This window comes from Hemitrygon akajei, chromosome 12 (assembly GCF_048418815.1).
Source record: "Hemitrygon akajei chromosome 12, sHemAka1.3, whole genome shotgun sequence".
NCBI classification, from domain to species: Eukaryota; Metazoa; Chordata; class Chondrichthyes; order Myliobatiformes; family Dasyatidae; genus Hemitrygon; species Hemitrygon akajei.
This window is the reverse complement of record NC_133135.1, coordinates 43,756,942-43,782,784: the sequence shown is the minus strand read 5'-3', so window position 1 is coordinate 43,782,784 and position 25,843 is coordinate 43,756,942. Positions and strand designations below refer to the sequence as shown.

The 25,843-nt window shown below is 39.5% G+C and overlaps 2 protein-coding genes across 2 annotated transcripts in view; one reads left to right on the top strand and one right to left on the bottom strand.

Annotated features, from left to right (window-relative positions):
• Positions 1-4,254: 4,254 nt before the first annotated feature.
• coa7 (cytochrome c oxidase assembly factor 7) lies at positions 4,255-9,169 on the bottom strand. The gene is made up of 3 exons (XM_073062993.1): positions 8,826-9,169; positions 5,997-6,137; positions 4,255-4,778 (listed from the first exon to the last, which is right to left on the bottom strand). Exons 1-3 carry the CDS (start codon positions 8,929-8,931, stop codon positions 4,330-4,332), a joined length of 696 nt encoding a protein of 231 aa, XP_072919094.1. The 5' UTR covers positions 8,932-9,169; the 3' UTR covers positions 4,255-4,329.
• A 106-nt stretch (positions 9,170-9,275) lies between these two features.
• The window catches only part of zyg11 (zyg-11 family member, cell cycle regulator), a 40,491-nt gene continuing 23,923 nt past the window's right edge, over positions 9,276-25,843 (top strand). The window contains exons 1-4 of the mRNA XM_073062991.1: positions 9,276-9,534; positions 19,484-19,649; positions 21,060-21,817; positions 24,284-24,424. Coding sequence (XP_072919092.1) covers positions 9,532-9,534; positions 19,484-19,649; positions 21,060-21,817; positions 24,284-24,424 — 1,068 coding nt within the window. The 5' untranslated portion in view covers positions 9,276-9,531. The remainder of the gene's footprint in view (positions 9,535-19,483; positions 19,650-21,059; positions 21,818-24,283; positions 24,425-25,843) is intronic.

Genomic DNA, 25,843 nt, shown 5'->3' with positions numbered 1-25,843 from the left:
CTTCCAATTAAAAAAAACTGTTTAAGGAAGCCATCTTTGATATGAACCTTATCATGGGAATTATTCTGTCTCCTGACCTTCACAATCCATACAATATTGAACAGATGTTTTTCATTTTACTATTTTATCAAACAAATCACTGACCTTCCAATTTTTTTAAATATAAAAAATGGACTTCACTATTCATGTATTCAGTCTTCACTACAAAAACCTGAGTTCTTCAAAATCATTGTTTCTTTACTCACCCCACCGCCACTTTAATTTTCCTTGTACCATCATTCCCTTGGTCATTGAGATTCTACTGCTAACCTTGATCTTTCTGGTTTTGTTTTGCCCCAGGTATCCCTATTCCCCACCATTTGACTTGTTGGAGTGCTGTTACAACTTGTCATCACGTGAATAAAAGTAAAAGATAACAGTTTCTTTTTCCAATATTTAGACCATTTTCAGTTTTTTCCCACCTTTGGTTAAAACTGCCACAAAATTTGTGTATTTTCTCAAAGTACAACATACATTGAAAGGATGGCATAACTAGTTAAATATTGGCTGATCAGGTATTGTGAGGTCATGTAGTCAGCAAACAGCAATTTTCTTGCACATGCTTCATATTACTTACTAACAGCAAATGATATGAAATGTTAGCTGGACCTTCAAAGTCTGAACTGAAGCTGTAACTTAAGCAGGTACTGTTCAGATACAAGATTACAATATTCTTTAGAATATGGAAGAATTTCATCAGTTAAATGAGATAACATGTTGCCTTGCAATGCAAAGTAAATGCTCAGTTTTGTTTGAAGTAGTATTTCTAAAAAATGTTGAAGTTGTAATTCCTAAACCTGAATAAAAGCATTACTAATTGTGACTCAGTAGGTTTAAACTACTGGTAGAGGGATGGGAGCCAGAGCAGCAGGTTGCAAAATGGAGGGATGGAAAGGAAGATGGATGTCAGGGTCAGTAAAAACAGACAGGAGCAAAGTAATAGATAGGATGGTACTGATAGTTTGAAGTGTGTGTATTTTAACTGGAGGGGTATTGTGGGTAAAGGGAATGAAGTTGGAGCATGGATCAGTACGTGGAACTATGATGTGGTGGTCATTACAGGGACTTGGTTGAGAGAGACAGGAATGGGTGCTTAATGTCCCAGGTTTTTGATCTTTTAAAAAAGATAGCAGGGGTGGTTTAAGAGGTGGGGGAGTCACACCACTAATCAGGGTCAATATCACAACTGCACTCAGGACAAAATAGTGGGCTTGTCCACAGAGTCTATATGGGTAGACGCTGATAATAGGAAGGGTGAAATCACTCTGAAGGGATTGCACTGGAACCACTCCTCCCAATGCCCCTGGAGTATTGAGAAACAAATACGCAGACAGATGAAAGGTGTAAAAACAAATGTTTTTTTTTGTTGCCAGGGACTACAACTCCTCTAATGTAAACTGGGACCTTCTCACTGCAAGAGGTTCAGATGTGACAGAATTTGTAAGGTACATCCAAGAGATCTTCTTAAATCAATATGTCAATAGTCTAACAAGAGAAGACAGTACGATACAAGAGCAGAATTAGGCCATTTGGCCCATGGAGTCTGCCCTGCCATTTCATCATGGCTGATCCATTTTCCTCTCTGCCCCAATCTCCTGCCTAATTATGTCCTGACTAATCAAGTATCTATCAACCCCTGCCTTAAATATACCCAAAAACTTGGCCTCCACATCCTTCTGTGGCAACAAATTCCACATATTCACTACTTTCTGGCTAAAGAAATTCCTCCTCATCTCTGTTCTAAAAGGACACCCCTTTATTCTGAGGCTGTGTCCTCTGGTCTTAGCCCCCCCCCCCCCCCCCCACCACATGAATCATCCTCTTCACATGCACACTCTGTCAAGGCTTTTCACCATTCGATGTTTCACCCCTCATTCTTCTGAATTCCAGTGAGTAGAGGCTCATAGGGATCAAATGCTCCTCACATGACAAGTCTGTCAATCCCAGAATCATTTTCATGAGCCTCCTTTGAACCCTCTCCAATATGAGTACGTCCTTTTTTAGCTAAGGGGCCCAAAACTGCTCATAATATTCCAAGAGAGGTCTCACCAGTGCTTTATAAAGCCTCAACATTACATCCTTGCTTTTATATTCTAGTCCTCTTGAAATGAATGCTAACATTGCATTTGCCTTCCTCACCACAGACTCAACCTGCAAATTAACCTTTAGGGAATCCTGCACAAGGACTCCCAAGTCCCTTTGCACCTTATTTTCTCTCCATTTAGAGAATAGCCTACCCTTTCATTTCTTCTACCAAAGTGCATGACCATACATTTCCTGGCACTGTATTCCATCTGCAAATACTTTGCCCATCCCCTTAATCTGTCTAAGTCTTTTTGTAGCCTCTGTACTTCCTCAAAACTACCTGCCCCTCCACCTATTTCTGTATCATCTGCAAACTTTGCCACAAAGCTATCAATGCTGTCATATAAAGTAATAAGGAGGGGCTGCACTGGGTGCCTGGAATGTGCTGCCTGAGTCACTGGTAGAGGCATATACTTTAGGGACTTTTAATAGATGTTTGGATAGTCATACAAATGTGAGGAAAATAGTTAGGATATTAATGTTGTGCAGGCAGAAGAAACTAAGTTTACTAATTTGCTTGGCTTGGCCAAAGGACCTGCCCCTCTTCTGTACTGTTCTATGCTCTATTCCTCAGTCAAAGATACTTGGATCATAATTTTTTCCCCTATTCTGGTATTTGGCCTGGACAGCAAGTGAACCCCTTGATTATGTCTGCATGCATTGAGTTGCTGCCACATGATTGGCTGATTAGATGTTTGCATTAATGAGCAGGTGTACCGAATAAAGTGGCTGCCAAGTGTATGTTTTAACAGTAGCACCATTCACATATCCTTCTCTGATTACAAAAGTTTCAGCAGCATCATGATAAAATTGCAATGCTTTCTTCCTTTCCATGAGAGCACCAACAGGCCAAGAACTACAATAACTGAACAGTGTCAGCTTTATCAGCAATTCAACAGTCGGAAAACTGGTCATCACCGAAGGAAGGAAATCTTCAAAATGGGATTTCAGAGCAACCAAAGCAACTACAGACTGAGAAACCACCCACGGTTTATTAAGGTAATGTCCATATATTCCAGTTCCTTTCTATTCAATAGGTAGGACTAGATCTGACTATAAGAAGGTCCATCCTCCCTTTAGTTAAGCACAGACCATCACAATAAAAATAACATTGATAACATGATAGTTCTAACACCTTTCCAAGGTACAGACTGAAGGGATGGAGCAGTTTCCTGTAGTTATTGGAACGGCACTTAAGATTGAAGCTACATGGTAGGTATGTAAAGAGGAGAAGTCCCATGATTTCTGCAAGTGGGGATTAAAGAAGCCAAAACAAATGTTAATCTCATGGTACTGCTGCAGCAAGAGTTTGGTTGCAAAGCTCAATGAACAATTAACACAGCCTTTGAAGACCAAAGCATTCAAAGGCCTGTCCACTGCTAACTCTGTCCTCTGGGGAGGATTCTAGGAGACCAAGGTCGAAGGAAATGGTAGCAGTGTGTTTAGAACCTGGAGGTAGGAGCATTAAAGTGGGGGTTTGGGATCACGAATGGATGCCTCTAGGAGCATGATGTGGGAAGGTGGAAAGGAATGCCCAAGAAATAGCTACCCTAAGGTGTTTCTTTTAAAAAATAAAGTTTAAAGGTGGATGCATATCTAAATTGTCCATTTAAAAAAAAAAAAAAATCAAGCCTCAGGGAAGTTCTCTCTTTAAACAAAGATGTGACTGGGAGTTAGACATGTTAGCTCATCAGATGTAAGGAGGACCCTAATGGAAAACCGAGCATAGCATGCCTTGCAGCAAATCTGAAGATTCAAATAACATAATTCTTTGAAATTGGGATTTGTTGCTGGGTATTGTTATGTGTATCAAATCCTGGGTATGGAGCTTCAAGCAATGAGGCAGAGAGGTGAAGGGAGAGTTCCATGGGTAATCCTCCTTAACCCAAAGGCAACACTCATTGAAAGCTGCAGAAGTAGAGCACTGAACTGAGCATTAGCCCTTTCCTCGACCACCCAGCTCTCTGACCACACTCCTCAGGACTCTGCATCAGGTCATCAAAAAAAAACTCAGCTCTAGGTCCAGTGTTAGTTTTATACCCAAACAGAACTCCACTCTTCAGGTGTGAATAATGCCATTCAATGCCAGAAAGTTTCAGAGGAATACATCACAGGTAAGTCCAATTCTGCTTTGTTCATTCACATTTTTTATTTGAAGAATGTGTTCCAGTAAAGTAAAAAAAAAGTTTACACAAGAATTTAAAATCATTGCCCAAACTTTAACTGTTGTGAAAATTCCTTTTGCTCCCTATGCAAATGCTGTGCTCTGTTTTTGAAAAGTTCTGCCTTTTCATTGTCTTTGGACGTACCCTCTCCTAATTTGTACATTCGACTGGTGTTTGCACAAGCCCAGATGTGACCCAGGTCACATGCTTTAAGAGAGTATTTCAGGGCCTGGGCCATATCCTTGGTCACACCTGGAGCTCCCTGGATATACAAAGTACTTAAATTAAAACAGCTAGCTGCAAAGTTCCCATTGCAGGCCCTTGTATAGTAATCCCTGGCTTTCACAGAATCTGGTTTATTATCAAATATTCGTCCATCGTGAGCCAACAATGCAGTATTATGACAGGCATCTACTGACTTCTTACCACCTTTTTCACATGATTTAACAAAGCATTCATATGCAGCCTTCAGATTTTGTTGTAATCCACCTGTTTAAAAACATAATCAAATATTTAGTTATGTCAAAAACAATCCTCTTCAATTGCTTATCAATACATTCCTCTATAAACAGAAAACATTAGTAATGCTTCAACTGGTACCTTCGTGCAGTTACTCAGTCACAATCATTATAAATGTGATCTGGACATATTAACCCACCTAGAAGACCATAAGACAACAGGAGCAGGATTAGGCCATTTGCGCCATTGAGTCTGCTCCAACATTTGATCATGGCTGATTTATTTTTCCTCTCAACCCTATTCTCCTGCCTTCTTCCCATAACTTTTGACACCCTTCCTAATCAAGAACCAATCAACCTATCAATGATTTGCCTCCAGAGCCATCTGTGGCACTGAATTCCACAGATTCACCATTCTCTAGCTAAAGAAATTCCTCCTCATCTCTGCTCTAAAGGGATGTCCTTGTATTCTGAGGCTCCGCCCTCTGGTTCTGAACTCCTGGAAAATCATCTCCACCTCCACTCTATCTAGACCTTTCAATATTTGATAGGTTTAATTAATAACTCACTTCAATTAACTGCTTTGGTCTGCATTGTTAGATCTATGGAGTTAACTAAAATACTACGTACCACAAGCAAACTGGGACAAGATTTTTCAAAAAGTATGTGGCATTGCAAGTACTATATCAGACTATTAACTGTGAATTTATGCCAGATTGGAACTCTTTCAGTTGTAAGAAGTTGGTTCAGATGGCTATTTAAAGGGTACAGTTGTTTGGAAGGGGCATTATTTCAGAAACTGAAAAGAATGGCCAGTGTAGGTTCAAGTTTGATTATTTTTACAATGCTATTTAATGCTACCCATATCAAATCAGCTTGGTGACTTGGTATTCGATGTTATAAATATGTTCAGAGAATGCTCTACTTGGTTCTTGTGTTAGTGTAGGTAAGTCTGCAGTTAAATTAGTGCAGTCTAATCCTCTGGATTGTACAAAAACCAGGAACCTGCTCAAACTGAAGTACACAAGGTTACCTAGCACCTAGCTTTTACCTATCAACTGCACCTAGCTTTTAGCTCCATATAGCAACCTCCCACCCATAACATCTACATTTAATTTCCCATGACTATCTCATCAGCTCTTCTAGATCTCTTGGAAATCTCCTCAGTTATTAGAGACCTGTCAACATTGACTCTGATAGCAAAGAGTGTAATCAAACATACTCCAAAAGGCCAAAAGATAACTTGTACCTTTTCCAGTCACATAGTAAGAACCAAGCTTGTAGCAGCTTTCTCCATGATTGTTTTCCTCGCAATTATGCTGCAATATCTTAGCAGCTGCCTCATAATTCTTCTTAATTCCTTCCAAGTAATCAGCAAGTCGTTGACATCCTGCCAAGTAGGAAATATTAAGATAATTTATCTGATATCTAACTAGATGATTATCCACATAGTAGTTTAGCTGCCTAATCAGTGTTTCAGCTATTAAATGAAGCTGAAACCAAGAAATAAAATAACTTGCGTAATAAAATACAGTGAAGTATAGATTGATTTTAATGACATATCAAAGAACACTCAGGGCCAACCTCAAAAGTTTGATTAACCTGCAAAATCGCATTGAACACCCAAAGTTCCAGTCCAGAGTAAGTCCTCTGCTGGCACCATTCTATGAACTGACTTCTGTCACATTACACAGAAACATGAAATTAAATCAGGTAACAATTAGCCTTTGTCCTTTTGGCACGTTCCTGCAACTATCTACAGTATTTCCATTTTTCATCTTGAATTTCTGAACCCTCCCCACACAAACCTTTGTACACAAGTGTGGATATCACAAAGGTGATTCAATGTCACAACAAAGTTTTGAATACATGTGATCAGCCTCCAATCTCTGCCCAAGTTATTCCAGAACAGCTACTGACGTCTGCTTGATAGTGCTGAAAGTATTTCAGGCAAGTCATGTCCACAGAAATCACATTTGCTCTCTTATTATACAGCAGAAGTTGTGAACTCACTGAGTCTATGTTGGTTCTTACAGCAACCTGATCAATCCCTTTATCCCACATTTCTCTGTAATACCAAATGCCTATCTGCTGAATCATGATTCCTTAATAAATCACCTGTGCCAGGGCCAATTTACAGCTTCCAAATCACAAATCACCTACCAACCACGATGGAAACATGAGAAACCCTAACCCTACCTGGTCAAAGGGGAAACTTACTAACTCCATTAACTGCTTTTAATAATCACGATCAAACCCAAGCTATGGAGTTTCGAGAAACAAAAAAGTAGGAATAGGCCATTCATCCCTTTGGATCTGGTCTCCTATCCAATTGTGGCCAATCATCCATTTCATTTACCCTGTTCCCATATTTTCTGCACAATACTCATTTTTTAAAGCACTAAGGAACACATCTACTTCCTTCTTTAACATATGAGGTCACAGACTACTCACCTTTTAAGGAAGAGAATTCCATGAGTTCACCACCCTCTGGGTGAAGAAATCCCTTGATCTCAGTTCTAAATGGTGTAACTCTGAACCCAAATCTGTGACCACTAGTTGCGAACTCTCCAGCCATTGGGAACATCCTCCTTTTAATTAATTTGTCTAGTGCTGTTTAAAGGCTTACGTTTCTATCAGATCCCCCTCCCATTCTTCCACCAGTGAGTTAACAAATACTTTACCCAATCCCTCCTCATATCAGTCTTGCCATTCCAGGAATTAGTCCGGTAACCTTTATTGCGTTTCTCCATTGTATGAACATGTTTCTCAGAAGACCAAAACTACACACAAGCTCCAGATGAACTCAATAAGGGTACCACTGTTATGTCACTGTACTATCTGAAATGTAATTGAGTTAGTTATACACCCAACCATGCAAAACACAGCTCAGCAGTAAGCCACTAGTTCATGAACAATCTACTCCTTGATACCAACCAGGACCACACAAAATTGACCTTGACACCACTGCTGTATTCATGGAGATTCAGTAAAATTAAATCAGTGAGAAATAATTGGAAAATTGTCCATTGTCAATGCAGCCAATTTAGCACAAAATGGGGATAATGATGATTGATAGATACCATTCATCTCAGCCCCAGGATAGCCCAGTGGGATTCCTCAGGGCAAGTAGACTAATCATCTTCAATAAAAACACAAAATGCTGGCAGAACTGATGATTTCGGGCTCCTGATGAAGGGTTTCAGTCCGAAATGTCGTCACTACCTCCTCCCATAGATGCTGTCTGGCCTGCTGAGTTCTGCCAGCATTTTGTGTTTTTATTTATTTCCAGCATCTGAAGATTCACTCGTGTAATCATCTTCAATTATGTTTTGCAATCATCTTCACCATTCTTCGGGTAACAAATAAGTCCCTGCAGCAAAACCTGAACAGTACTGAGAAACAAACTAATCACATACTACTCAAATGTTAGGTTAGAACTACATCAAAGGAGTTGACCAATCTCCCTTTGACAGCTGAACTGAGCAACTATATAGGGATTACAGTTAGCAAGAAACTTAACAGGGTCAGGTATATACCCCATGGCCACCAAAGCAAGCTACAAGTTACAATAGATGATTGTTCCTGTTTCTTGTAAATATTTATACCATCTACAAGGGATACAGCCGGAATACAATGGAATACTCCAAACTTACCTAGATGCTTAGAGTCCCACCTCTTAAAATTTCAAAGCAACCTTTTTGACCAGCGTCCCATCCACCACTTTGAGAATTACTTCCATCTTCGTGGTAATGATCGACATTACATACAAAACACAACTGCACCACCAGCCAAACGTACTGCCATCTAGAAAGGTAGGATCCACTACCTGGGAGAGCAGATGCAGAAGGCACATCCAACAAATCAAAATCACACACCATACGGACACGGGACATAAACGCCAGGACTGGTCAGTACTCCATATCTCCCTATCAATCTGCAAAGTTGTGGCATTTCCATCACAAGAATTACATCAATCGAAGTGGCTGTGGGCTTTCCACTAACTACTTGGAAGTAATTAGGAATGAGCATGAAATACTGCCCATCGTGCGTATGTTGAATTTACAAGGAGCTCTACCTTCGGGGTCCTTCTCCTTGCGACACTGGTAACTATATTCGATGCCCAGATTGTCCAGGTACTCCTTCACCTCCGTTTCATCCAGGAAATTAACGAGACCCGACATCGCCACCGTGGAGAAACTCCAGGAACGCCTCGCTCCGAGACGAGAGGCACAGGCGCCGCCTTCCTGACCTTTAACGTTGGCAAACCTCCGGCCTACACTTCCTGTCCCGTCATTGCCGTGCAGGGAGTACGGAAACGCGGGCCACCGCTCCCCCGGGTGCACCTCCCTCTCCTGGGCCAGGCGAGGGCCGGGGACGCAGCCAGGAGCAGCGGCCTGACTTTGATTGACTTCTGTGGTAAACAAAGGAGGAGGCGGGAAGAAGGGGAGCCACCCAATGGCGGAACGCGGCGGCGCGGAGTGTGACCAATGGGCATGCAGGACCGGGTGGGCTGGGCGGGCCTGGGACCGGCCTGGTCCGTCACCCCGGAAATGGTTTCTGGGTGGTAGATCACCAGAGTTGTTTACACAGAATGTGTCTGAGATGAACAAAAATCCTTTTGCATTCGCAGGGAGAAGTCACTTAATGTTCCTAAGCTGCAGAATGGCCTGGTTTTGTCAGGCATCCTTCCTTGTGTGACCAGATCCTTGCCCTTGTTTGTCTGCCGGTCATGTTCTTGCTTGCGTTGGCTCGGAAGCGCCGTTAGTCTGCCGCCTGCCGCGATGGTAAGCGAACGTTGTGTCGGTTTAAGCCCAACCGTCGCGGGCGTTCGCGAGACACCGGGGCCCCGGGCAGGGCCGGGAGGGCCGGGCGCCAACTCCCACCGGCCTCCTACGGAACACGGCCTCCTTCATTTGCGTATGGCTGCGGTCAGTTGTTCATCGATGCAATTCGGTGACCTAAGGCCAGTGCGTTACTTTAGCCACTACTTCGGCCAATTAGTGATGAAACACATTTTCCCCGTGTGTAAAACACCGATTATGTGAATAATAATCTCCTTTAGATCCACTTCTTTATGATGGTTCAAGGCAGTATGTTAACTACATTGACTTCAGAGCTCAATGGAAGAATGGGCTAATTGTTTATAATTGGAAAGTTAATATCGTTGAAATGTTTTTATTGCCGCAGATTTTAGTCGGGTGTATCAGTAAACGTCTAGCTTTGGGCAGCTGGTCGCGTTGAGGGCTTAGTCTGGTCTCGACTTGTTAAATGTTGCCATGTTTTGCAGTTAAAGGATCTATATCTGTAACTTTGATAGAACGCTCAATTTGTGGCGTGAATGCTGTTTGTAACAGATAGCTGGATTGAAGAGGGCGGTTTCTTTCTTACCAGTAACAGCGTTGGACAGAGACGACCATTATCATCTATTTCATAGTTTGGACTTTAGTACAGCAGGCGCATTTTGTCTTCAGAAGGTAATAATGAGGAACCCTCTTTACACTGTGACAACCTTTCTGGTGAGGGGATTCCCACAGCTGTTTTGTAGGAACTTCTGGGAGTTATTACAGGAGGAGTGAAGTGTATAATTTGACGGTTCACGTGCTTATTTCCTCTTCAAGTTGGTAACGGCTATGGGTTTGTAAAGTGGTGTCAAGAAGTCTTGATGAATATTGAAGATTGTGCTGGTAGGCTGCATATATCACAGATGTGCTACTGAAGGCTAAAATCGGGTGTATCAGTAAACGTCTAGCTTTGGGCAGCTGGTCGTGTTGAGGGCTTAGTCTGGTCTCGACTTGTTAAATGTTGCCATGTTTTGTAGTTAAAGGATCTATATCTGTAACTTTGATAGAACACAATGTATCTTCTAAACGTGTGAAATCAATGGGAACGCACCTCTTAATTGCTTTAACTTTTGTATTTCTTACAAGTTACTTTTTTATTTTAATTTTTCTATTCAAAAATATTCAGATTGCAAGATTCAATTTTCTTGCATTGCTATATTTTGTAGTACACATGTGTAAACAACGAGGAAGGTTTGGAAATTACGCAGGAATGAACTAAAAGTTCAAATCACAAAAAAATCATGGGAATAATTTGTGATTGCTTTTCCTCCCTCAAAATTTCTCTACTTTATGGAGTGCTATGCAGTGACAAAGCCAGTGAAATTTTACTTGTCCTCAGTTGCCCTTGAAGAAGGTGGTGATCCACCTCCTTGAGGTGCGGTATTTCACATGCAGGCCATAGTGCTAAAGAGGAGTCCCAGGGTTTGGATGAGATAATGAAGAGGTGTTAATGTATTTGCAAGTCAAGATGTGTGACAGGGGGAAAAGCATGCAGACAGTAGTGTTCCCATACACCTGATGCCCTGGGCCTCCTTGTTGCTAGAAATCTGGGTTTTGGACATATTTCACCGTGTCGCTACAGTGTATTTTGCAGGTGACGCACATCATCTCTGTGGTATGATGTATTGCAGTAGTAGGTAAATTGAGGGAAATTTTTAAATTATTAACAAAGTCATAAACTTAAATAATTTTATAGAGTGCCTTTGAACAAGAATGATATGATTTGAAAGGGTAAAAATGTAAAAGGAACAAGAGCGGTAATGCCACTTAGAGGGACTATTTGCCATGAGGGAAATAATGCGTATGGAAAGAATAAATAAGATTAGGGCTGAAAGGTTAAAGAAGCTAGTGGTATTTTAGGGATTACTGACCATGGGAGAGCAAAATGAAAGAAAATCTGTAGTGTTTTTGAATTTAAAAAAAATTTGAATGGAAATGAGAGTTGTTATTTTGGGCAATTTTATTTATTCACTTGGTATTTGGGGTGTGGAGAGAGGAAAAGTGGATAAATTCTTCAGGTATATTCTGTTTTCTCCAAAACAGCTTGTAAGCTATGCTTGTGTTGCTAAATTTGGTTGAGTAATATAATAGTTTGGTTCAGAGAGACATAAGATACAGGAGTAGAATTAGAACATAGTACATGCTCTTCAGCCCATAATGTTGTGCCGACCTCTTAACCTAATCCAAGATGTATTTAACCCTTCCTTCCCACATAGTCCTCCGTTTTCCTTTTATACATGTGCTTATTTAAGAGTCTCCCTAGTGTATCTGCATCTGCCTCTTCCAAACCCTAGCAGTGCATTCCACCCCCTTACGTACGTGTGTGTGTGTGTGTGTGTGTGTTTCTTAAAACTACCTCTGGCATCCCTCCTTTTACTTTTCCTGATCACCTTAAATGTATGTCCTCTTGTATTAGCCATTGCCACCCTGAGGAAAAAGGCATTGGCTGTCTATTCTATGTATACCCCTTACAATCTTGTACACCTTTAACAAATATCCTCTTATCCACCTTGCTTCATAAGACTTTTGTATGAAAAATTCAGTCATGCTGTGATCACCCATTCCCAGATGATCTATAACTACAAGGTCATTAATTTTACCTGCCTCATTGCACAGGACCAGAGCTAAGAGAGCATTAGGTTCAGTTACACACTGTTCAAGAAAGCCATCACGGATGTATTTCCTGAAGTGCTCTTCAAGACTGCCTCAAGCAAGTTGATTCAGAATCAGGTTTATTATCTCTGATGTATGTCACTCAATCTTTTCTCATAAGTTATGTTCTCTGATCCAGGCAGCATCCCTGTAAATCTCCTCTGTATCCTCTCCAAAGCTTCCACATCCTTCCTATAATGAGGCGAGCAGAACTGAACACAACACTCCAAGTGTGATCTAACCAAGAGTTTTCTAGAGCTGCAACATCACCTTGCAGCTCTTGAGCTCAATTTTCCGTAGGGTGGTTAAGGCAGTGCATGGTGTATTGGCCTATCAACCTGTGTGGCAGCTTTGATAATTCTTTACTTTTCCCTTGCACTGATGTGATGAAATGATTTGTATGGATTGCATGTGAAATTTTTCACTATACTTCAGTGCATGTAACAATGGTAAAACAATTTACCAATTATTTAGCAGCATAGGACATTACAGCATAGGAACAGCCCCATTGTGGTTGTGCTGACCAAATTTTGGGCGACTGCATATGAATCTTGGGGTTCCGGGCCTACAGCTCACTGAAAGCATCTGCACAAGTTTATTCAGATGATATAGAGTTGAGTATAAGATTGAGGAGGACATGCTTAGTCAGACTGTACTTGGGAGAATTGTGTACAGTTCTGATCACCCCGTTACAGGAAGGGTTCACTGCAGTGCTGACTGGATTAGAGGGCATGAGCTACAATGAGAGGTTGGACATGCTTGGGTTGTTTTCTCTGGACTGGCAGAAGCTGAGGGGTAACCAGATGGGGAATTATAAGATTACAAGAGGCATAGAGAAAGTAAATAACTGGTAACTTTTCTCACAGAGTGGAAATGTCTCATACTAGAGGGCGTACATTTAAGGTGAGAAGTAGGGCAAGTTTAAAGGAGATGTACAGGACACGTCTTTTTACCCAGAGTGGTGGGTGCCTGGAAAGTGTTGCCAAGTGCAGAAGCAGATATGACAGTATAGCAGATGGCCAAAGGATACAGTGGGATATAGATCAGCTGCAGATATGAGCAGAGAAATGACAGGAGTTTAATCTGGTTGTTAGGCTATTCGGCCCATCAAACCTACTCCATCATTCAATCATGCCCACCTTTTTTCCTCTCACCCCATTCTAGCACCACCTCCTCATAACCCTTAATTCGAACCCATCACAAATCTATCAATCTCTACCTTAAATGACCTGGCTTACCACACCCGAGTAACAAGCTCTACAGCTTCACCACACTGTGCCTGAGGAAATTCATCCTCATCTCAGTTTTAAAGTGATAACTCTTTTCTATGGGACTCTTTAGGTTCTCCCACTACAGGGAATATCCTCTCCACATTCACTTTACCCTGTCCTTTCAGTATCTGGTAGGTTTTAATGAGATCCCTCCTCATCCTCTGAAAGCTCTCAAGTACAGGCCTGGAGACATCCAACACTTGCCATGTTTATCTGTTGTGGGCACTGGTCTTCATGAAACCAGTAACCGGAGGTACTTGTGCTTCCTTGTACACCATAAAACTAATAAGATCCCTGTAATCTGGAGGACAATAATATAATATATATCTATAATATTGCACTATTATACTATAATATTCATCTTGAGGCTGGCATGATGGGCTAAAGCTTCAGATCCAAACAGAAAAATGAAAAATTGATAGAAAAACTAGAACAAAGAACAACAGGTTAATGGAGGCAAAAGGTAGTAATTGATATTTGGACACTTCATTGAATTTGAATGTAGGCCTAGGGAGAGCCATATTTAAAATGTATAGATTCAGGAAAAAAATAGGTGGAATAATTCTTCAGAAAACTAGATTTGTGAAGACATAAGATGGAAGCTGAGAGACAGAATTTGATTTTTTTAATAAAGAAAATACAGTAATAACAGCAATTGTATTCAATGTAGCTGGCCTTGACTGTATAGGAAAGCGTAGATGCTGTTGGTGTAGGTTCACAGGATAGTAATTACAGACATAGATGAAGCTACTGAAACTAATAAAGCTAATGTGGATCTACTGTTAAGTCTCAAAAAATAGGGAATATGAACTCTGTGGTAATAATGAGTTAATGTGAAATCATACATTATTGGGTCACTTACTTAAAAATAGTGTGGCTTATGGAATGTACTGCCTAGAAGAGCAAAGTACAAAATTTGAAGAATAGCTTGATAAATTTGTCTTTTTAAATGTCGGTTTGGTTTGATAGAAAGCCAAAATTATCTAAGAAAAGTATCAACTAGTTGTAGCACTTGAAGGGCCAAGGGTGTTGATGTATAAAGAAGGCTACAATAGAAAATGGGAAATTTCAGCATATAGTGTTCACGTTGAGTTAATGACTGTGGATTTTTGTTAACATTCAAATCTAAAATGGATAGGTAAATGATGTAGAAGTTTGATTAACTATCTGTGGAATCAGTTGTTAACATGTGGTAAAGATGGTATGGAGCTTGCTACATGAGCAACAGCTTGCTCTCCATGTGCCCAGGCTTGCGTATCTAGACAGCTAAGATGTAATATCCATGGTTAACTTGGACTGACAGAAGCCTCACTCACTCAGATGACGTGTGACTGGGTCAAAATACTTGTTTTAAAGTGACTTCCATGTATAAATAACAACACCCACAAAATGCTGGTGGAACACAGCAGGCCAGGCAGCATCTATAGGGAGAAGCGCTGTCGACGTTTCGGGCCGAGACCCTTCGTCAGTCCTGGCCTGCTGTGTTCCACCAGCATTTTGTGTGTGTTGTTGTTTGAATTTCCAGCATCTGCAGATTTCCTCGTGTTTTCATGTATAAATATTTTATTTTGCCATTTGGTTCTTTTGGATCTGGTTACTTTACTGAAAAAATAAAAATATTCTCCACTTGATTTTGTGTATTAACAAAATGGGGAAGCCCTCTGTGTACACTGTGTTGAATGAGGAATGAGAAAAAGCAAGGTGTTAAGAAGACTGATGAAGATTTGAATAGGTTTGTTTTTGCACATTTCATTTAGATTAGAATCAGTTACTTAAGAACTTCTTTAGATCATAAGCAAACACTGGAATTGACGTATGTCAAATGAAACAAAATGAAATACGTGTGTTCAGAAAGGCTGATGTTTTATAATTAACTTCAGTCATCTGCTACTTTTGTAGAGAAAGCAGTATGCAGATTTGTCTAGCTATCCAAAGTGCTAACAGATCTATATTCTGTCAAATACATTGCATCATAAATTTATTGAATGTTTTGAAATGTAGTGCATTTCTACATTCATACTTATATCAGACATCCAGGGTAGTTTGAAGCAAAATGCTAATTAAATGGATTTTGGATGGGAAGCTGATGCTGGCAAGTTGGTTTACATTTGACTTCCAGACTTCCTGGATGGTGTGATGGAAATAACTGGTTCTTTGAGTCTCAACAGTAGAGGCCTGGACACACACAGTTTTAATAATAAGGAATTTATTATTAAAGGGGAAGTCGGGTCAACACAAGCAACTACAATGCACAGGAAGTGGTGTGGGGACAGGGTGCGGTTACACAAACAAAGAACAAGGGAAAAGCACTACAACAGCTATCCCCCTTGACATTGGGTAGCTGCGGCTCCCTTACCAGGACAAATGATAGACCTTCCCAAGCATAAATCAATGCACTTACCTCCAATGAGGTGGTCTGTAAGAGAGGCCAATCCAGGGACAAGTCTCACCTTTTATAGCATGGGGCTGGGCGAGATAATCCAATTAAGGTGACCAATAATTTAGGTGTGTATTGATTAGTTGGGAGGGACCAAATGTTGATTGGCATGTGGTGTGTCCTCCGACCAGCCAGGTGGCAGTGCGTCTGTCACGTGGCCGGTATCTCTGGATACACTGGATTCCTGATGCATCTCCTCTTAAGAAAATGTACAGATTTTTTTTGGTATATTGTGTTTGGGATTGTTATTTGACTCTCTAACATGAAAGCTGTTATCTAAGATCAGTGGGTTAGCTGCTGGTCTCTTTTAAAGTGATAAGGTCTTTCTGGTTGCATTCCCTTTTGCTCCTGGTCAGAATTGTTATTCTTGCAACTTCAAGCAAACAAAGGTTAGCACTCAGACTCTCCTGGAAGTCCAGTTGGATGACATTAGTACAAGTAAATAAATGGTTCTTGTTTTGTATTTTAACAAAACTGCTTTTTAAAAAAATCTTGATTCTCATAAACATCCCTTAGAGCTCAGGCTGAGGTTTCCCAGCCTGGGGTATACGGACCCCTTAGTTAATGGTAAGGCTCTATGGCATAAAGTTTGAGAACCTCCATCTTAGACCAATACAATTATCATCAGACCATTATTTCTAATTGTTTATGGCACTATGCCTCTTAGCAGCAGTGACCCACAGTAGAAGTAATTATTGTGTTGAAGTCATACATAGGGTTTGGAAATAGGCTCTCTGGTTTAACTCATCCATGCCAACCCTGGTGCCCACTGTTAACCCAGTTGTCTGTGTTTTGCCTACATCCTCTAAACCCCTCCTATCCATGTACTTAGCTAAATATCTTTTAAACCCTGTTGTTGTACCTGACCCGACTACTTTCTCTGGCAGCTCATTCCATATATGCACAGTCTCTACACCTACATGAAGAAGTTGCCTATCTTTTAAATCTTTCCACTCTCACCCCGAATCTGTGCAGTCTAGTGTTCAGTTCCCTTACTCGGAGGGGGGGAAAGACAATGTTCAGCTTGTCTGTACCCTTTAACTCTTGCGTTTCAAGAAATAATGCCCCCAGCTGCCCAATTTCTCCCTGTAACTTGAGTCTTGGCAGCATCCTTGTAAATCTTCTGCATGCTTACCGGTTTAATGATCTCTTTCCTATCACAATAGACAATTCTTATCAATTGTTTATCTCTGATCCTAAAAAGTTCCTGTTCAGAATCTTTATTCCTCTTTAATCCAATATGTTTGGCTTTAACCAGTTCTTTCAAACCTGATTTCACAGGCATCATTGCCTTGAAGATTCAGCGAACTCGGAAGTCACATTAACTATTTTACGATCTGCTTTTAACTCATTCTGCTTATTTGAGGTCCATTCCTTAGCTTACTGCCTCACTTGTACATCAACAGTGACATTCCAGGACCACTTTACTGATGTCATACAATGCAAACTATCCTATATCTTTCACAAATAAAAGCACAAACTTCTTCAATCAAAAATAATTATCTAATCTTAGCCATTATTAATGTAACTTTTAAATCTGATTAATATTCATCGGTAAATGTAATTCTTGTTCACAGCTTGCCTTTCCTTAATTTGGTCTATTAACTTATGTTTCCAAACGCTCTGGTCAAAGGCTCTTTCAGTCCATTTCCCAGAACCTATGCTCGCTATATACTCTTATTCAGGAACCTCGGTCTTTATAGTCATGGCCCTCCTTAGCTTGTACAAATTGGATTCGTCTTGTTGACTTCTGAGGTATGATTTCCCATTGGGTGGGCAATGGTCAGCTGACTTGCATCAGGTATGAGAGCCCAAACAATGTGCCGGGTATGCCATATGCCTTGATGGGGAAAATGTCATTTGTAAAGCCAAATACTGTGGAACAAGAATTACTCATGAAGCCAGTTCTCAGGCAGTCAGTCTTTCATATTGACAAGGACTTTTGCTGGAAAGAGAAGTTTGTGCTTTGTACACACCTTTATTAAAATGGTATGACCTCCACTAGTGCACAGACTCGGTCAAGAAATGACAACAAAGATGAGAAAGTGTATGATCAGTGGCATCAGCTTGCGTGCATGATCATCATGTATGTTACAAACCTCTACCTCTGGTGGTCTTTTATCAAAGTTCTCACTTTTGTTCAGAGAAGACTTTAGTTACCATGGTAATTGTATCAAGGACAGGAACTTTATACCTAATAACCAAATTCCTCTAGGAGCCACCTAATCTTTCTCCTTGTGCTCTGTTAGTAAATCATCCTTGTGCCTGCTTTGCTTGAAATATGCAAGTCTCCGTCATTTCCTTGCAATATGTTGCATCTGTTGATGTACAGTAGTTCTGCCCTAACTTGGGTCTCCTTGTTATCAGGATCCATTATCTCTTTACATTGTGTTGTGGTTTTGTAGGCTCCCAGGCTCCTCCTGAAGAGATTGTTTCAGTTGTTTGCTTGTTACTGAGCTTGTTAGTCCAGTTACAAAAACCAGATCTGTCTTTTAAATATGTAAAAATTCCTGTTGTTAGTGTGCCTTATGTAACTCTCACTTTGGCTAGTGGCTTAATATAAGGGGGGTGATAACCCCCGGCCCGGCCAAACTTAAGAAATCTTGTTTGGGGGGATGCTATGCGATGTGTCCCCATTACAAATCAGTACCTGGAAAACACAATATGCGATTAAACGATTAAGCTTTATTATTCTTAACTTTGACTATATGGTTAGTAAAGAAATGGGGGGGAAAAAAGGGCCCAATCTTATTAACTGACTATTGCACAAAGTAGGAGCTCACTGATAAGTCGATCATCTGCCATTGACCTCCTCTGATCGTCGCTGCCCTTCAGACCCTCGCTCCGAGTCCACCCCGTCCTGCAGTCTACCTAATCTCTCCATTCGCGTCTTCTCTCCTCATCTCTCCCTGGCAAAAGACCACGAAACTGTCTCTTCCAGATTCACAAAACAAAGCAACAAAATCCTGATTGGCTAACATGCATACCACAGTCCTGTTATCTCCAGCCATAACCCAAACATTGCTGCTACAGAGAAACTGTTACCTCAGCAGTGAACATTACAGAGAAGCCATTACAGCGCATTATACTTATAATTGCTGTTAACCTTAGAGGCTACGTTTTGTGCCTGTGATTTCACATTATTTTGGTAGGTTCATGCATTAGGTTGCTTTCAGGATATGCTGTGCTGTTCTAGAATAGTAACAGTGGCAAAGTTGGTTGTTAGGTATGTGTGGAAATACTTCTCTTGTGTTTAAAAAGCACAAGAGTTGCTGCCTTGTTTTGCAAGGAGGGCTTACACCTGGCAGCTGATGGTAAATAAACCTATAAATAAAAAGTAAATAGTTTTTAAACTTTCCTTTTTATGTCACAAGATTAGATGATGCAACTTTGCATTACAGCAGATCACGATGTGGACCATTGTCTAGGAATGCATCCCCCCCCCCAAATTACACAGCAGTCACCAAATACAAATATTCATAGTTGATTTAAGATATTTTATGCCGCTCTTTGTTTCTTTTTGTATCAACAGGAAGATTTTTCTCCTCTTTCATTAACCGATATCTGCTTAGACTATTTGAGGGTGAATTTAAGTAAGTTTTGTTGGGAAAGGACAGATGGCTCATTCTGTCTTAAGGAAGCTGTGGTGTTTCCACAAGAACTGGCCGATCGTTTACTGCAAAAACTGTCCCTGAATGGTAAGTTTTTTTTTGAATAATTGAAAAATACTCAGCTGTGGCTCCTGTCCATGTTGTATCTCAATTTGCAAGTAATGTTTCACCTATTCTCTTCCCTGTACAAAACCGCTGTGTCTACACATAACAAATAATGACATTCTCTTTTGCTTTACCAAAGGCTAGTGTGTAATAATACCAGCACATGGTCTTTCAAACTTTCTCCCTAGACTTCTAAGTTGATGAAAATGCTATAAAGGGGTAGTGAAAGGATGTTTGCATAGAGGAATGCCCTCGACAGAGTTTCTTCTCTATCTCTCCCCTCTCCTCACTCCTCACAATTAGATGATTGGTGATCCTCTTAACATTTTCTTGGTGGTAATTGATTTATTTTTCCCTTTTGTAAGCACACCAGCTTGGAGCTCAGGTGAGCCAAATTATAATGGTCACTGCAGTGAATTAAATGATTAATTAGTTTCTAGCTGCTAACTTTAACCATTGCTTTCAATTCCAGTGCAGTACTTTTATTGATTCCATGTCCTTTTACATCTGTTTATTTGACTATTTTCTCAGAACAGAGTGAAAAGTTAAATCAAACTGGATGCTGTAGTCTTATACCTAGTTACATTTTAAAAAATAGTTTCTGAAAGTTTACTTCTAAATATTCTTTCCCCTCTGCTGTATTTTGCTGGAAATAGTAATGTTCTAGAGGAATTAAGACTTGGTTCTTATCAAATAATCACTTTTGAAGAGAATATAAAATTAATTTGTCTATAATTTGCTGATGTGGACAGTGCTTGGACTATTGATGTTGGCAATACTTACAGTGGTTGTCTGTTTCTCTGGTTGCTTAACATAATATCGTGGTGGAAAGATGTATGACATCACATCATGGTTAAATATTTCTTGGATTTTTTTGCAATGAGTCTGGTTAATAACACAATGAGATCAAGTTCAGAATTGTGCTCTTTCTTTCTCCCTCCCTCCCCTGTTTGTAGAGTCAGCCTTATAAGATTAAATTTAGTACAAATACTACATAAAATAGATGATTCTACTGCTTCTGACAGGGGAAGCAAGAATTAAAGATGCCTAGTCACAAAAGAATGTATTAAAGAGGTTTTCAGGGTAATTGGGGGTAAGAGACTTGAGGAGGGAGTTTGGGATCTTGACAGGTAGAGATACTAATGCCAATTAAATTTGGGGTGACTAAGATCAGAATCTGAGGGTGTGCTTGGAGTGCTACAGGGTAGGGAAGATCAGAAATATTGAGGAACGAGGCAGTGAAGAGATTTGAAAATGAGTAAGGACTCTAAATATTGCAAACGTGTCAATTCATGATAACCTTCACACTTCCCTTAGTGCTGACATAATATAAGTCATAAAACTTTCAGTTCACAATCCCCTGTTAATTCCTCACAATTTCTTTTGCAACAGGTGTGCTGAATGAAAAGACAGTGGGAATTTTCCGCAGGAATGATCTACTGCGCCTGAAGCGAGCTTGTATTCGAAATGCTAAACTGTCAGCAGTAGCATTCAGGAAAGCATTCTGCCACCACAAGCTTATTGAACTGGATGCTTCTGGTGTAAATGCAGATATCACAATAACAGACATTGTAAATGCACTCGTGACAAACAAATGGAATCAACAGTACTTGCAGTGCCTTGTGTTGAATTCATTAACGCTGTCTCTTGAAGACCCTTATGAGCGATGTTTCAGCCAGCTGACTGGCCTGCGTGTTTTAAGTGTTACCAACGTTCTCTTCTACAATGATGATCTTAGAGATGTTACTTCACTTTCAAAATTGGAAAGTTTAGATATTTCAAACACTTCTGTTACTGACATCACACCACTTCTGACCTGTAAAGACAGGCTTAAATCTTTGACCATGCACCACCTCAAATGCCTGAAAATGACAACTACTCAAATTTTAGAAATCATTAAGGAACTAAAGCTCCTGCAACACTTGGACATCTCTGATGATAAGCAATTTACCTCTGATATTGCACTTCGTTTACTAGGACAGTGTGGCATACTACCTAATCTTCGATCGCTGGATATTTCGGGCAGGAAGCACATCACAGATAAAGCTGTTCAGGCGTTTGTTCAGCACCGGCCTACAATGCAGTTTATGGGATTGCTAGCTACTGATGCTGGCTACTCTGAGTTCCTCTCTGGAGAAGGAAGCTTAAAGGTTTGTTTCTTTATATTTTAAGAACTCAACCTTGGTGTTTATGCTTGGAAAGTTATTGCTATCTGTAAAGCTTCATAAAATTGTTGCATTCAATTCTAGCAATTATTTTGTGTGAAAGACTGCGTGTTCATTGAAACATTGCGGAGTGTGAATTGGTACATAGGAAATCTGCTCTAGTCTATTGCTTTGATCAGCTTTCCATGTTTAAATTGATGGCAAAGTCAAATAGTAAGGGCTATTGATGAAATAAATAAAGAGGCAGAAGTGGTGATTTTATTTCACTGGTATTCCAGATATTGTGATTTGAAATTAATGCAGTGACTTGGATTGTATTTTAGCTACCAAGTTCTTTTCTAGTATCCTCCCATGTTTATAGAAATAAGTGGGGGGAAATTAAACATCATTCTTTTAACATTATCTGCATCTAGCTCATGTTTGGCATGAGTTTGTTCTTGACACAGATTAAATCTCCCATCATTGTTCCTGGAATCCTTTTTTTTTGTTTTGAGGAATATTCTTGTGTAACTGAATTTGTGGCCTTTGACGTAAATAAGGTTATGTTGCTGTTGATTTGGAGGCTGTTTAATGCAGTGATGTATTGACATTGATGCAGTGATGTATTGACATTGAAACGGGGTGGAGAATTATCTATGATAACCAATGTCCATTTTTGTCCATGAGAAGATTTTCACTTTGTAATTCTGGGTAAACATCTTTTCCAGAAAAGATAGGCAAGTGGATTTAGTCATTTAATATTGGCCACAACAAGTATTAGTATTGAAATCACAGACAAGAGAAAATCTGCAAATGCTGGAAATCCAAGCAACACACACAAAATGTTAGAGGAATTCTGAAACTTCAACTGTACTTTTTTCCATGGATGCTCCCTGGCCTGCTGAGTTCCTTCAGCATTTTGTGTGTGTTGCAAGTATTAGTATTGTCTTTTTATAAACAACATTAAATATTTAATTTTTTTTGCAAATGAAACAGCTGTTCCCTTATGTTGCCATTAGATTGGTGTTGACTGCAATGTTTTACCATGCAAATAAATCTGAATAAATATGCACTGTTTATGGTTACTTGGGAATATCTACATGAACTTGAGAACAGTGCAAGTCCTTGATAAAGAAAAAGAATGAAAGATTACTAGGTGGTCAAGGGAGATCATGTTGCAGTAAAAGTTTTAATATAAAAAAAACTGTGGTTGCTGGAAAACCTTAAATAAAAATGAAATGTGCTGCAACAGGCAGTAGGTTGGACAGGTTGTCAATCTGAAGTGGTAACCTAGTTTATTTTTCTATTGGTGCTACCTGTGCTATTGAGAGTTTCTAGTGCTTTTCCAGTTTTCTTTTTATGTAAATGGGTATCCTTGCCAAAAAAATACACATGCTGCAGATTTTTAAATAATTTGCATATCAATACATTTTTAAAAAAAATCAATCAGCATTGATTGATATACACTCATGTGTTTAGAATCCTGCTTGTTCCTAAATTAGACATGATAGAAAACTAATCTTTAACACTCATTATAATTTAGAATATTGTGATGATGAGATAGCCCATTTCTTTCCAAGAGTGTTGATTTATTTTTTTGGTTTGGTTACCCATGGCTGCTATGCGTGGTTAACCATGTTATATGTGTCAGAAAGGGTTTCTCTGAAGGTAAAGACAGAAGCAATTTTATCACATTAATGAAAACAAAGTTGGGATGCTTGAGGCCAGTGCAAATCGGCTTAAGGCTGATGGCGTATGAGAGTAAAGGATGAGCTGGTATTTGGAGAGGAAGGACAGCCAGCCAGGATAGTGTTGGAAAACACTACTCCAGATTTGATACAGACTGAGGATTTAATATTTATTTGATGCTACAGTGTGGAATAGGCCCTTCGAGCCATGTTGCCCCAACAAACCCAATTTACCCTAATCTAATCACAGGACAATTTACAGTTACCAGTTAACCCTACCCAGTCATGGGACAGTTTACAATGACCAATTAATCTACCCGGTAAGTCTTTGAACTGTGGGAGGAAACCAGAGGACCAGGAGAAAACACAGGTGGTGGACCCAGAGAAAATGTGTCAATAAAATGATTTTTATAACTGTTGTGAAGTGCACTTGGTGTCCAGTGAAATTCAATGGATGAAATGAGTCTATTTAAATTGATTTTAATCAAAACTCTTTTTACAACTCCATTTATAAAATGTTATAATGTCTCTTGTTGACTGATGAGAGGGAAGCCTAATAATTTATTAAATTCAATATTATTGAACAATCCCATCTGGAATCCATATTGAATGCATGTAATTGCTCTGATAAAAATGTTTAGTATTCTAATGGAATTCCACAATTCTAATGAAAATTGATTTAGTAAGGAATGTGACTGCTGAATTTGTCACACAATAGAGAAGGGTAAATTTACTTGTAGAAATCAGAATCAATGACCATTTCCCCTTGTTTTGTATTTGAAAGGTTTCAGGAGAAGCAAATGAAGTGCAGATCTCTGAAGCTCTACGTCGATACAGCGAAAGAGCATTTTTTGTAAGGGAAGCATTATTCCACCTTTTTAGTCTCACACACAGTATGGAAAAGCCACAGCCTGAGCTACTCAAGGTAATTTTCTCTTTAGTAAAAGTATCATTGATGTATAAATCCTTCACTCAATTGTACTATATATGAATGCATAATATGTGCACAGTCTTCGACTCTGCATTATATTGATTTATGCATACTTGAAGTAGCAATCCAGTGCAAGTGGCAAGGGGAGTAAAAATGGGAATTTCTAGATTCTTTGGGATGAATCAATGGTTTAATATCAATATTTTGGTTATGGCATCGACTGCAAGGTTTCTGTTGTGGAAGCGTTGTTATATTTACTGTTATTGGCTGGGCCAATTCTTGACTGGAAAGTTGTATCTTTATTAAATCATTTTCATTGGAGTTTAACATTGCCTGATGTTTGGCCAGGATTCTACCTCTTTTATATAAGCATTTGATATTGCGAATGACAATAAAATTGTCGCTATTTGACAGTTGTATTCCAAACCTGATAATTTCAGGTGTTTCACGATGTCCTTTGGGATAAGGGACTAAGCAGTAACTTCTTGTGCAGTTAATAAATCCAAAACCTCCTTTCAGTAATGCCCTGCTGATTCACTGGGACTGCTGCTTTATACCATTAACTGAAATAATTGAGGGATATTTATCTGGTGCAAAATACCCTAAAAATGTTATCTATGGTATAAGTAAATAAGGTATTTGTGTCTAATCTGTAATTATTTTGTCCTAAACTTTTGCAGATTGTAATTCTCAAATATTTCAAAAATACTTGGCTTCTAAAGAAAATTCTTGTAAATTTATATTTTGGCTTCTATTTTTATTTTTAATTTTGGACATGCTGTGCTTTCAAGTGACTTGTTTCAGTAGAAATTTATTTTTAAATGATATTTTTCCTTCCTGGTTTGTTGTGAGATTCTCTAAATGTGTTGTTTACTCAACCAGCTTGATAACATTGCTGTTTCTACACTGGGATCACTTTGTAGTGACACAAACAAGCTAGTACAGGGAAGGGAACAGAACACACTACAAATATCACTGGATCTTTCTAGAGGAACTGTGAGGTCAGAAGCCTTTGCTTTGTCATTTGCTGTAAAATCTGCACCAATTTCTTAGTGAATGTTACTTTTGAAATAGAGGAACACTGGCAGACCCATCAGTTGCTTAAAATTTTTTGGTGATTAATATTTTTTTCTGTAAAAACAGGTAAGTTGTTGATCTTGGCATGTGTATCTGTGAATGTCTTTTTTTTTGTTATTTCTGATGTGTCCTAGCATGGATGCTAGCACATTCACTTAGGACTGAAAAGCTTCTGAAATTAACACCTATTGATAGCAGGGAAATTTGTTGGTTAAAGCTCTGTTTTAAAGGGTATTTTTGCAAAATGTGAGATGCCTGAACTTTTAAAGGAAGGAAATGAAGCCAAGCAATGTTTAGAAACAAAAATGCCTGCCATAACACAAGTTTCATTTTTAT

Coding starts and splice junctions, on each gene's coding strand:
- coa7 (XM_073062993.1), bottom strand. CDS start 8,931: ATGTCGGGTCTCGTTAATTTCCTGGATGAAACGGAGGTGAAGGAGTAC. Junction 6,138..8,825: donor CAAGGAGAAGGACCCCGAAG/GTAGAGCTCCTT, acceptor CCTACTTGGCAG/GATGTCAACGACTTGCTGAT. Junction 4,779..5,996: donor TTACTATGTGACTGGAAAAG/GTACAAGTTATC, acceptor GTTTTTAAACAG/GTGGATTACAACAAAATCTG.